A 13,686-nucleotide genomic window follows, 5' to 3' on the forward strand; every position below is an offset into this window, starting at 1 on the left:
TAGGTAGTAAATGACAATGCTTTTGAAATCAGCTTTACCAAAGATTATTGCATGTTCTGTTAGTAACAAGTGTTTTTACAATAAAAAGAGCCCAAGTGTTTTTACAATAAAAAGGGTCCCTTTTTTTTACAACATAATAAATAACAGACATAAACCCCAATAATGTTCTTAAGAACTGGTTTTGTTTTGAAGAAGATTCCATTGATTGCAGCTTTTACTGTTCAACTTAAATTTTATTTGTTGTTATTATTGTCATTGCTATGCTTTATATCCCCAACAAAGATATAGCAGAACTTCATAGGTATGAAGCTTGCATTGTTGGGGAACCAGTTGTTAAAACTGAACTGCCAATGCCCCCTGATAAAGAGACATGTGTGGTGTATTACAGGCAGGGAACCAGATGTTAAAACTGAACTGTCAATGCCCCCTGATAAAGAGACACGTGGGGTGTATTACAGGCAGGGAACCAGATGTTAAAAATGAATTGTGTTAACAGTTTACTGCTTTTCATGTGTTTCAGATGACAGCAACATTATTCCACCTGCGCTGTCCCGGAATGTTCTTCGTGGCGATGAGGACAATTATTCTGGCAAATACAACAGTGATGATATTAAACCCAACCCTACAACGTATAATTGGTTTTCAAGGGTAAATGTTATTGTGTTTAAATCATATGTGGAATATAGGAATTTGATTGTACATTTGAATGCTAATATCCGACTTTGGGTTTACTGATTGAATTACAATATATATTTAGGCCTGGATTACCATAAGTGTGTTGTCCTGATTTGAAAAGAATTTATAATCTCTTTGTTGAGTTCAAACATAAAGCTGGGAACAGTTTTGTGACATTTATATTAATTATCAAAAATAACACTCCAAAATTCCAATATAACACTGGACAAAGCTATTAACATTTATCTCCCTTTTACCAGTTTTGGTATTTTGGTAGTTAATTGTTTAAATAGTCATTTTTTCACATCATATTTTTCAAGATGCACAAATATTGAATTTTTTTGTCTGCCCTGTTGTTTGCACAGTCTTGTCACGAGCTACCCTGTCAGACATAAAGTAATAAAAGGTTTCGTCATCTCGTTTGCTGACAGTAGATCCCTTCTAGACTGCTTGAATGCTTAGCTCTTTAAGTGCTGGAACCGAATTTTGAAGGCCTTTGCAAACAGTTTGGATCCAGATGAGACGCCACAGAACGTGGCGTCTCATCAGGATCCAAACTGTTTGCTATTCTGATAGTATTCTTTGAAAAAAATCGAAGAAAATGCTAATTTTAGAAATTCAGCAGGCGACATTTTAGCAGACGACAAATTTCCCAGCATGCAAAGGGTTAGGCTGGTCTGGAGCTACTTTGGTAACATATCGAACAAGACCTATTTTCTCATAATGTCGGCTGTAGCTCATTTTTCACTGAGACCCATTCTGGGAAGATGGGCTTAATGAATGTGTATATAGTCCCAGATTAGCCTGTGCAGTCGGCACTTTTGGCTTTTAATGATTTTTTCTTTTGAAGGAAGTCTTTTATAAACAAAATCTAGTCTAGGTGGAAAGTGTTGTCCGTCCCTGCTTAGCCTGTGCAAACTGCACAGGCTTATCTGGGACAACACTTTACGCACATGCAATAAGCCTAGTTTTATCAGATTGAGGCTCCATTTTTCAGCACGCTACAGGCAGAGGTCTTCAGCAGGGTGGAGTAGTTGACGGGCCTGATGTGCCGGACAAACGCAAGGACGAGGATGTACAGATCTCCAACTTCCTCGCCAATGGGCAACAGAAGATTGCCAAGGAGGCATTCGCTCGAAGGTAACTTGATTATACAATTTACGAGGTAGTTTGTGTAACTGGTATCCGGATAACAAAGACAATTCAAACAATAAACACAACAGTTTCACTTAAATTTGATCACTTGATTTTATGTGTGTGCTGGAATGGAACTTAAAATAAATCCTTAATGTTTGTGGTGTCGATGTCAAGATTGCACAGAAACAATGAGCCAGATTTTGGCCACATTATGATGGGATTGTAATGAAATACAAAGCTGTTTGTTAAGTGTGTTTGGATAATAACTAAAAACAAGATCAAATAAAATATAATACTCTTGAATTTTTGCTTTAAACCAATTTTTACCAGTTTTTTGCATTTTGTAAATTAAACGATAACAAAAAAAAAGATTGTTTGGTTTGCTAGGAAGTAAACCCTCTCAGGCCATGCATCACTTCCTTGCATTTCATTTTGTTTACGGTTCTGCTTTTTATATGTGTCGTGTTCTGAGAAACCAGGGCATAATGCATGTGGGTAAAGTGTTGTCCCAGATTAGCCTATGCAGTGCGCACAGGCTAATCAGGGACGACACTTTCCGCTTTAATGGTATTTTTTGTTTATAGGAAGTCCCTGTTTACCGAAAATCTATTTTAAGCGGAAAGTGTTGTCCCTGATTAGCCTGTGTGGACTGCACAGGCTAATCTGGGACGACACCTTACGCACATGCATTATGCCCAGTTTTCCAGAACAAGACACAAATATTGGTCCGTCCCGAATGTATTATATGAATATTGTAGAAGTCTTCATTTATTTGATTCATTTTGTTTTGTGTTACTATTCTTCTTTTAAGTTTGTTGCTTAGGCTTTAAACCCTTGATATTTGCAGAACAGAGATGGAATCCATTGTTTGCTGTTTAAGTAACATTTTATTTCAGTTGAATACAAAAAATTGTTGGATGATTTTTAATAAATACATGTTACTGGGTACTTAATCTCAAATTACAGTAAATTTAATTCCTTGTTGTTGAAAGATACATTTACAAATTAACATGCTAAATTATTAAAACATTTTAAATTGTGCATATTTTTATGCCTCCGGTAGGGTGGCATTTAGCAGTTGAACTGTCCGTCAGTCAGTATGTCAGTATGTGTGTATGTCAGTCTGTCTGTCCGTCCAAAAAAAACTTTAACATTGGCCATAACTGTTTCACTATTGAAGATAGCAACTTGATATTTGGCATGCATGTGTATCTCATGGAGCTGAACATTTTGAGTGGTGAAAGGTTAAAGTCAAGGTCATCCTTCAAGGTCAAATGTCTAATATATGGTGTCTGTCCATCCGAAAACTTTAACATTGGCCATAACTTTTTCAATATTGAAGATAGCAACTTAATATTTGGCATGCATGTGTATCTCATGAAGCTGCACATTTGGAGTGGTGGAAGGTCAAGGTCATCCTTCAAGGTCAAAGGAAAAAAAAATAAATCAAAGCTGTGTCCTCATGAAGCTTCACATTTTGATTGGTGGAAGTTCAAGGTCAAGGTCATCCTTCAAGGTCAAAGTCATCCTTCAAGGTCAAAGGTCAAAAAATAAAATAATTCAAAGTGGCGTTCTCATGAAGCTACACATTTTGAGTGGTGGAAGTTCAAGGTCAAGGTCATCCTTTAAAGTCAAGGTCATTCGTCAAGGTCAAAGGTAAAAAAAATTAATTCAAAGCCATGTTATCATGAAGCTGCACATTTTGAGCGGTGGAAGTTCAAGGTCAAGGTCATCCGTCAAGGTCAAGGTCATTCTTCAAGGTCAAAGGTAAAAAAAATAAAAAATAAATTCAAAGCGGCGTTCTCATGAAGCTTCACATTTTGAGTAGTGGAAGTTAAAGGTCAAGGTCATCCTTCAAGGTCAAAGGTAACAAAAATAAATGTTCAAAGCGGCACAATAGGGGGCATTGTGTTTCTGGCGAACACATCTCTTGTTTTCCATATTTTTAGCTTACCTGAGCACAACCTGCTCATGGTAAGCTTTTGTTGTCACTTTTTGTCTGTTGTTCCCCCTGATGTCGCTGGTTGTTAACATTTACCAGCAGTGAACACTCGGGAGGCCTGATTTATAACCAAATCCTTGTGGAATTAGGTCAGAAAGTTTGAGAACCCTTTTGGAACCCTTTTACCCAATGATCATGAAACTTGCCAAATATATTGTGTTCCATTGATATTAATGTCAAGTTTGGAAAAGTTCTATTAAAACTTTACTGCCAGCTGGTGGTGCAGGTTTTGACTTTTTTTATCTGTATGAACAAGGAACAAGTTTTCACTAAATTATAGTTATATTGGACTTACAGTGTCCAATACATCATAAAACTTGCTCTTAACATATTGGTATACGATTATGCATTTCTTAGGCTTGGTTAGAAGAAGAATTTATTCAACAACCATCACAAAAGCAGATCAAATCAATTCATTTTCTAGGGTCTAAGGTGAGCGCACTGGTTTTGATAATACATATGAAAGATCAAACCTTAAACATGTACATTAATTTGATCTGTTTAAGACTCGATATGATGATATTTACATTGATTTGCTGTGATCTTTAGTATGCCAAGCTTTGGTCCAGAGTCAATAAGGTGGTATTTTGTAACCAAAGTTACTAACAAAAACAACACCCATAGTTGGTCTGATACCATTACCAGAATTATTAGTCCTAGATATGGGTACTTCTAATAATTGGCATAGATATCATATTTAATGTCAGCGATATCTTCTAGATATCCATTTAGCAATACATGATTACATGAGCAACATTGTGGGAAAATGGGGCTAAATGCATGTACATAAAGTGTCAACCCAGATAGCCTGTGCTGTCCGCTTTCCCCTTAAACTGGATTTTCACAAAGAAGAGACTAGTTTTAAACAAAAACTACAATGAAAGCTCAAAGTATTGTTCTGATTAGCCTGTACTGACTGCACAGGCTAAACTAGGTGATACTATGTACATGCATTAAACCTAGTTTTGCCAAAATGAGGCTATTATGATTGGCATAGATAACTTGTTTAATGTCAGTGATAACTGTTTTTAGATATTCACTCAGTGATACATGATGAAGATTAGGTCTATCCCCCCCAATTAGTGTAGACAATAGAAATGTTACAACTTCTTGGATATTCATAGATTCCACTGTACTGATAACCTTAAATGTATATAAAACTATATCCCTAACTGACATTCTGTATATTATAGTGTATTATATAAAGGATATTTGTTTGCATTGAGGGTAATACAGTGGATTGTTTTTCTCAGTCAAGCGAGAAAATAAATATTTTCACCAGCACATGCGCACATCAATTTTCCAGACTGTAATGAGAAAAAAAATGGATATTACCCCAAAAGCAAACAAAGTTTCTTTTTATTTAATGCTTTTTATTATCCTTATTTATATGAGCAACTATTAAGAAGTTTTAGGGTGGTACCATTTTCTTATAGCTATGTACTGTAGTAATTGAATAAATCAACATTCCAGTGGCACATTGCAGGGCTTTTTTTCCTTCTTTAGTAAGGGCCTTTATAGGCACCTTTCCCAAAGATAATTTCTAGAAAATGATGCATTCCCCAAATTTCAAGCTTACTTTGGGAAATTATGTTTGCCTTTCTCAGTTGTGTAGACATCCCCCCCCCCCAAAAAAAAATGGAAGGACATGCCCTTACCCCAAATCAAGAAAAAAAGCCCTTTGTTGGATTTCAACCAAGATTTACCATGCCAGCGATTTTTTTTGTTCTGTATAAAGTACCGGTAAACGGCACTTTCCATATAACGAAAAAACTACAAAATTCCCAATTGGTGTCCAAAAAATTTCCAATTTAAGGTTAAAAAAAAAAATTATTATTATTTTTTTTTTTTTTTAAATGCAACATTTAATAAGTTTCCCTTTGCAGCTCTATGGCTTTGGCTTGAACCTAGGTAAATATTGACAGCTTGAAAACACTTCGTTATCAAGTATTTGGTAGCATAATATCAAATACACCAATTTCCCATTTTGAGGCTTTCACGACTCGATTTTTCCCAATTTACAGGTTTTCACGACTCAATTTTTCCCAATAGGACCAGTACGGGTACTTTTCCCAATTGGTCAAAAAAAATCGCTGCATGCATTTGAAACTTAATTTGTGGAGGCTGTTACTGGCCATTCCCACTAGCAAAACGACTTATGACCTTTTTAGTTTGAGCAGAAATAAGGTTTAAAGCACCATTGGGTCATGGTCACAAGAATGGAAATCAACTTTACTTTTTATACCCCCAAAAACGAAGTTTAGGGGGGTATATAAGAGTGAGCTTGTCTGTCGGTCTGTCTGTAAGTCCGTATTAAGTGTCCGCTCTCTAATTCAAGTTGTTTTCATCCGATCTTTACCAAACTTGGTCAGGTGTTGTATCTAGATGATGTCTAGGTCAAGTTCGAATATGGGTCATGCCGGGTCAAAAACTAAGTCACAGGGTCACTTAGTGGGTTTTAAACATTGAGCATGGTGTCCGCTCTCTAATTAAAGTAGTTTTCATCCGAGCTTCACCAAACTTGGTCAGAAGTTGTATCTAGATGATGTCTAGGCCAAGTTTGAACATGGGTCATGGCAGGTCAAAAACTAGGTCATGGGGTCACTTAGTGCGTTTTAAACATTGAGCATGGTGTCCGCTCTCTAATTAAAGTAGTTTTCATCCGAGCATCACCAAACTTGGTCAGAAGTTGTATCTAGATGATGTCTAGGCCAAGTTCGAACATGGGTCATGGCAGGTCAAAAACTAGGTCACGGGGTCACTTAGTGCGTTTTAAACATTGAGCATGGTGTCCGCTCTATAATTAAAGTAGTTTTCATCCGAGTGTCACCAAACTTGGTCAGAAGTTGTATCTAGATGATTTCTAGGCCAAGTTCGAACATTGGTCATGGCAGGTCAAAAACTAGGTCACAGGGTCACTAAGTGCGTTTTAAACATTGAGCATGGTGTCCGCTCTCTAATTCAAGTAGTTTTCATCCGATCTTCACCAAACTTGGTCAGAAGTTGTATCTAGATGATGTCTAGATCAAGTTTGAATATGGGTTATGCCGGATCAAAAACTAGGTCATTTAGTGCGTTTTAAACATTCAGCATGTTGTCTGCTCTCTAATTCAAGTAGTTTTCATCCAATATCTTTACCAATCTTGGTCAGAAGTTTTATGATATCTACGCCAAGTTTGAATATGGGCCATGCTGAGCCAAAAACTAGGTCACGGGGTCACTAAGTGCGTTATTTAACATTCAGCATGATGTCCGCTCTCTAATTCAAGTAGTTTTCATCCGATCTTCACCATACTTGGTCAGAAGTTGTTTCTAGATGATGTGTAGGTCAAGTTCGAACATGGGCCATTTCGGGTACAAAACTAGGTCATTGGTACACTTAGTGCGTTTTAAACATTGAGCATGTTGTCGGCTGTTTTTTGTGAAGACAACGTGCAAAATATTCTGTGTCAATGCGGCATGTGGGGGTATTCGTCACGTCTGTGACAAAGCTCTAGTTTTTTTTAATGTGAAAACATATTTGTGTTCTTCTTAAAATGCAACAGTGTTAAAAAATTTTTTTTTTAATATCAATCTAATTGATTTGGAAAGGTGGCAGATAATTTGGACACTGAATACAGAATCAGATCATACTTTGGATTTGATATCTTTGTTTGTACCAAGTGACTCACCTTGCCTAAGATGACTAAGAAAAGCCCAATGTAATGATATTTAATAGGTATTTATGATTATAATATTTTCAAATCTCATATTGAGTGCTGATTTAAGTATGTGTGATTTGTAACTGTATTTTTAATAGTAACTGCTATGTATCTTTACTTCTGTCTTATGATTTTTTGTAATGAACAGTGACATGGAACCAAATGGAATACATGTATATCAAAACCATAGGGCAAGTTATCTAAAACAGGAATAAGTATACAGCATTTTATACCTGTCTTCCATTTTAATCATTTACCTAACTGCTGTATTTAAGTAACTGTATCCGTAAACAAGGCAAAATTGTAAGGCCCCATTGTCTAATACTGATGCTGTGCCATGGAGAACTCATTTTTGAAGTAGATATTTTAGTTTGTACAAATGCATTTGTTACTCAAATATTCACAGCAGACTGTTCAGATGAAAATGCATTTGAAGGGATAAAAGAAAACAATTTCCGTTTGGTGCATTATTACTTGTGTTGAAGTGTAATGCGTTGGTGACCTTTATAAAAAATATGTCACTGACGACTTTTCAGTAATATCCTGACAATATCCTTTCACAGCATTGTATTTCAGTTAAATAGAGCATGTATCAGAGGCACACTTTCAGAAAACAGGTCTTAATGCATGTGCCTAAAATATGGGCCGTTTTCTGAGAAAATTGGTTTATATGAATGTGCATAGAGTGTCGTCCCAGATTAGCCTGTGCAGTCCGCACAGGCTAATCAGGGACAACACTTTCCGCATGATATTTTTCGTTTAAAGAAAGTCTCTTCTTTGCATAAATCCAGATTAAGCGGAAAGTGTCGTCCCTGATTAGCCTGTGTGGACTGCACAGGCTAATCTGGGACTATACTTTACGCACATTCATTTAACCCCCTTTTTACAGAACACAGCCCATATCATCCCAGATTATCCTGTGCAAACTGTACACACATGCTTTAAGCCCGGTTTTCCGAGAGCCATTCTCATATGTAGAAAAAGATAAACTTAGCTTCAGTTAGATTAATTAGAACACCACACATCACTAAGAAATGTTTTTTTGTAGTCTCATTATTTTACTAAGTACTTATCAATATAATTATATTTGGGCTGTTTGTGCTCTGTGAAAAAAGGGTTTGATGCATGTGCGTAAAGTGTCATCCCAGATTACCAGTGCAGTCTGCACAGGCTAATCAGGGACAGCACTTTGCGCTTAAATGATATATATCATTTCAAGAAAGTCTCTTCAAAGCAAAAATCAAGTTTAGGCGGAAATTGTGGTGTCTGATTAGTCTGTGCGGACGACACTTTACGCTTATGCATTAAACTCCCTTTTCACAGAGGGAAACTCATTTAAAGAAGAAAATACATGCAAAAGATATATTAATAGTTATTTGTTTTTGTTAAATCAGGAATTAATAAAACAGGTTTGTATTCTGCAGCTCTTTAGTATATTGATGTTAATATACCCCCATTACCATTGGTAATGGGGGCTATATAGGAGTCACTTTGTCTGTCTGTCGGTCTATCAGTCCCCAAAATTTCATCCGATCTTCACCAAACTTGGTCAGAAGTTGTATTTAGATGATGTCTAGGTCAAGTTTGAATATAGGTCATGCCGGGTCAAAAACTAGGCTAAATATTCTGTGTCAAAGCAGCATGTGGGGGTATAAGTCACGTCTGTGACAAAGCTCTTGTTTAATGATGTTCTTTTTAAGGAGTTTAAGTTATGCTTTATTAGAATCAAACATAATCAATATTTCAAAAACATTTACAAAAAACAACAAAGTAAATGACCTTGTAATGTTCATATATCATTTTAAATGCACTATTTTAAACCCTTGGCTTTTATGTCCATTGATTACTTTTATGTCTAATGTTGTCTAGGACACAACAAATTAAAAATACAATTCAGTATTAAAAAAAGACAATGAAAAAGCCCCTTGTTTTATATTAAATGTATGAAAACAATTAAATAAGTGAGAGTGTGTTTATTTATTTGTTGTAAATTGTCTGAAGCCTTCCCACTGATTAAAAACTAGTGAGTCTAATATAACTGGGTTTTTGCCATTCTGGATTGTCTGTCAAGGTCATAAAATATACTGTTACAAACAACAACAATGTGATCAAATGTGACACAGTTGTGGTGAAACAGAAACAACTACAGAATGTCAACTGTGACTTATTTGACATGCTTTGTATTGGATCTTGTTCAAGGATGTTGGAAAAAACAACGTGTTACGGATATGATTATAATAATGTTACAATGTGTGAGATGAATATCTTTAAAGGCTTTTTATGTTGGTTTGCCATTTCTAGAACTTATGGAAAATGGAACTGTTGGAAAATTAACTATATTGCATGAGAATGATATTTTAATGACTACAATTTTTGCAAGGTGGCATAAGATGTCTAGCCATGAAATTTATTGCACATGTAAACCAGATACTGCAAAACATTTTAGGAGTGCAATTTCAAATGAGACAGTACAATGTATAATGGGGAATTACCATTATACCACCCCCCCCCCCCCCCCCCCCCCCCTGTAAAAAATGTTTTGAAATGCTGGTTTGTGTCAGGACATTTATTAAAATTGCATTACAATTGAAAAAAACACTGCAAGAACCCTACAACAACTGGTTGTTATTGTATTGACCTTTAGTATGCAGTATAAACAACCTCCCTTATCAAATATGTAATGATATTTGCTGTTACCTGCAATATTCTTAACATGTATATGTATATATCAAAATACAGTGACATTTGCACCAAGGAAGTTGGTTGACAGATGTATTCCCGGCAGCATTTAACATTTCCAATTTAAAAAGCACCATTTTAATCGTATGACTTTCTTTTAATAAATTTAATGTCTTTATTATGCCCCCGGTAGGGTGGCATATAGCAGTTGAACTGTCCGTCAGTCGGTATGTCAGTCTGTCCGTCCGTTCGAAAAAAACTTTAACATTGGCCATAACTTTTTAAATATTGAAGACTGCACCATGATATTTGGCATGCATGTGTATCTCATGGAGCTGCACATTTTGAGTGGTAAAATTTCAAGGTGAACATCATCCTTCAAGGTCTAGGGTTGAAAAAACAAAGTCAAGGGAAGTTATAAGCTTTAAATGGACATAGTTATCTGACCTGCCCACGTATATATTTTTGTTAAATAAATCGAAGCGGCGCAGTAGGCGGCATTGTGTTTCTGACAAACACATTGTGGTAAAAGGTCAAGGTCATCCTTTATGGTCTACAGTAAAAAATACAGATTTAAGGGAAGTAATAAGCTTTAAAAAGGGAGAAAATTATTCAATATTGAACATATCCACTTTTTATATTTGGCATGCATGTATATCTCATGGAGCTGCACATTTTGAGTGGTGATTCTACAGTCACGGTAGTGGCTTTTAATTATTTAATGTTCATTACATACCTGTGGACTTATGTCCATAGATACATGATCAACTCTGGCTATGATCTCTTTTAAACCACAGGTTTTGGTTGTCAGTGATGTCTGACATGGTCATAATTGACTGTGAGACCCCCCCCCCCCCCCCTCAGATGGATTGGATAAAATTCAAGGGAAGTAACAACCTTTAAAGGGAGATGATTTCTATACCTGCCAAACGATAAATAGAAATTGTATTTCAATGCGGTGCAGTAGGGGGCATTGTGTTTCTGACAAACACATCTCTTGTTATTTCATATATTTCTGTTTTAGACAAAATCACTGAAAAAAAATATGTTTGAGTTAAAAAGGAAACCATGAAATGACAAATGTCTAACATTTTGCCATGTATAAAAAAAAACACACTTCAACTATGGAGCAAAATAAGCCTGAAGACAGAATCACATTGAATTTTTATTTTCTTTGTCTTTATGTCACAAATTATTCCTTGTATATGATGTACTCAATTGTACATGTAGTTAAAATTGCTGCACATTAATTGAATTGATAAATTGATGCAATTAAAAACTTTATTGTTGTATACTTAGTGTTCATCACCTTTTGACAGATTCAAAGCCAACCTCAAAAGCGAGGGCATTTGTTTTAAGAATAATTATAACATAATATTATATAATATAATGTGTAAAATTTAGCAGCAGTATTTTATTACCCCTCATTTTATAATGCACTGATTTTTTTATCAATATTTACAATCTTGTATGTACAAAGCATTTTCATGCTGGTAAGACATTTATTTATTGTGATATTCGCATCACTCTTGTTCATTTCTGGAATGATTTTATTACACATGTAGCTCACTTATATTATTTATTTTTAGGCCTGTTCTAAATTTGAAATATGTTATAATGCTTGCATCAACGTGTATGACTATTTCAGTTTATCTTGCGTTTATTGTTTAACAAATGTTTGTCTTTGTCATATGAATATAAAAACTAGTTTACTTGACACAGGAAGAGACTTCAATGTCCGCTGTTTAGCAGAAAAAATTACCATACCTAAAATAGTTTGTGATTTGTTTTGATCATAAATGCATAAAAGGCAAAAAGTTATATAAAAAAGGTACTAATGGTAAGTTAATAAAACTTATTTGGATTCTGTCCTAGCCTAAATATATTTCCATTTAGGCAAGGGGGACCAATCCGTCGGGTAGTTCAGGCCAGAATTGTGGGCCTTGACAGCAAGGCCAGTTCCACCTCCAGCACTGGAGAGTTGAAAGCACAGCAACCAGCTCTCGGCCAATCAAATGATCAGGTTTTGACTGCTGCTGCCGCTGCTAGTGCTGCTGTTGCTGCTACTCAACCTTTTCTTAGGGTAGGTCATTACAATGTATTAATTACTGTTAATTTGAGTGTCTGAAAATTTGTAAGGAAAATTTACAATTTAAACGTAAAAAGTAATTGCAATATTGCAATTAAATAGATCCCTGAAGAAGCAGATATTATTATTTTTTTAACAAATCAGAGTGAACATTCCATGAACTTTAATTTTTTCAAGAGTATTTAAATGAAAATATGAATTTTAATACAAGAATATCTCATTTTTAGCGATAATAGCAAGCATAATTACACATTACAATTTCTGTTATATTATGCCTTTCCAAAAAAAAAGTTTTTATTTCAATGAGCGGCCCATTAATCATGGATAATCTAAAAAGACTCTGAACATAATGACATCATTTCATAGCTTTGAGTCAGACATACTAAATGTTCATTTCATATTACGTATTGAATTAAGAAACAAATAAAAAAAGTTGAATTTTTAGTTTATAATACTAATACATTTATATATTTCACATTAAATCATAATACAGTAAATTCCGCTTAATTGAATAGCCCATTTGTCACGTCCGAATATTCAATTATCCGGAGTATTCAATTATACGGAATCAGTTATATTTCCAATATTATCACTAACCGGGTGTAATCCTGGAAATTGTGCTATTCATGCATAATCAAAACTTTGTTTCGACACATAAAGCGTTTAAACAAAGTTAATATTTAAATATGATATTGAATTCATTATGAATATAATATAAATGTTTTTTTTTAATTCCCAATTGAGAATAAAAAATGTTTAATCCAAAACACACTTTCTAGCTTTACATAAAATGTCCACATGTATTTCCTTTGCCCCGACAAAAAGCTTGCGAAAACTATGCGGCAATGTACAACGTCACGCCATAGCATGTAAAGTGTGCGTGTAATGATTTTTCCCATTCTATTGCTCATGTATTTTCCTGGTAAAAAGCGTGCGAAAATTAGCGTGGGTGTATACACTGTGGAAGGAAAACTTTGTAGCGAAGAGAATGCTGTATCTTTGACGTTACGCTCTTTTAGGTAGTTTTGTAATGAAACAGATAATGTACATACTGTGTACTGACTTACTGGAAAATCTGGTCAAGACTGGATTTAATTTTGTTTACTGTGAAAACATGATCAGCAGTGTTAGACTGCGATATTTTGATAAATGTGCACGTTTTCGTTTGTTCGACATCATGCTTAGATATGAATTACTGTGACACAGTTGTGTAGGTTTATATACACGAACTGAGAATATAGTGTAACATTCCATCACCTATTGCAAACTGTCGAGAAAGACACGTCAACAGTTTGTTTCTAATCAGCAACACACTCTTTAATTATTTCTAAGCGACAACAAACTGTTGAAGTGTGTTACTCGACAGTTTGCGTTCGAAAGTTTGCGCCTGACTGCACACCGGA

At 35.2% G+C, this 13,686-nt stretch overlaps 1 protein-coding gene across 2 annotated transcripts in view; it reads left to right on the forward strand.

Moving 5' to 3' along the window:
• Positions 1-13,686, forward strand: part of LOC127875117 (TALPID3 protein-like) — a 159,351-nt gene that overhangs the window by 15,298 nt on the left and 130,367 nt on the right. For both annotated transcript variants that reach the window (XM_052419939.1, XM_052419940.1), the window contains exons 8-10: positions 521-648; positions 1,673-1,815; positions 12,091-12,277. In XM_052419939.1, the coding sequence (XP_052275899.1) occupies positions 521-648; positions 1,673-1,815; positions 12,091-12,277 (458 nt within the window). The remainder of the gene's footprint in view (positions 1-520; positions 649-1,672; positions 1,816-12,090; positions 12,278-13,686) is intronic.

Source organism: Dreissena polymorpha, chromosome 3 (genome assembly GCF_020536995.1).
Source record: "Dreissena polymorpha isolate Duluth1 chromosome 3, UMN_Dpol_1.0, whole genome shotgun sequence".
Classification (NCBI taxonomy): Eukaryota; Metazoa; Mollusca; class Bivalvia; order Myida; family Dreissenidae; genus Dreissena; species Dreissena polymorpha.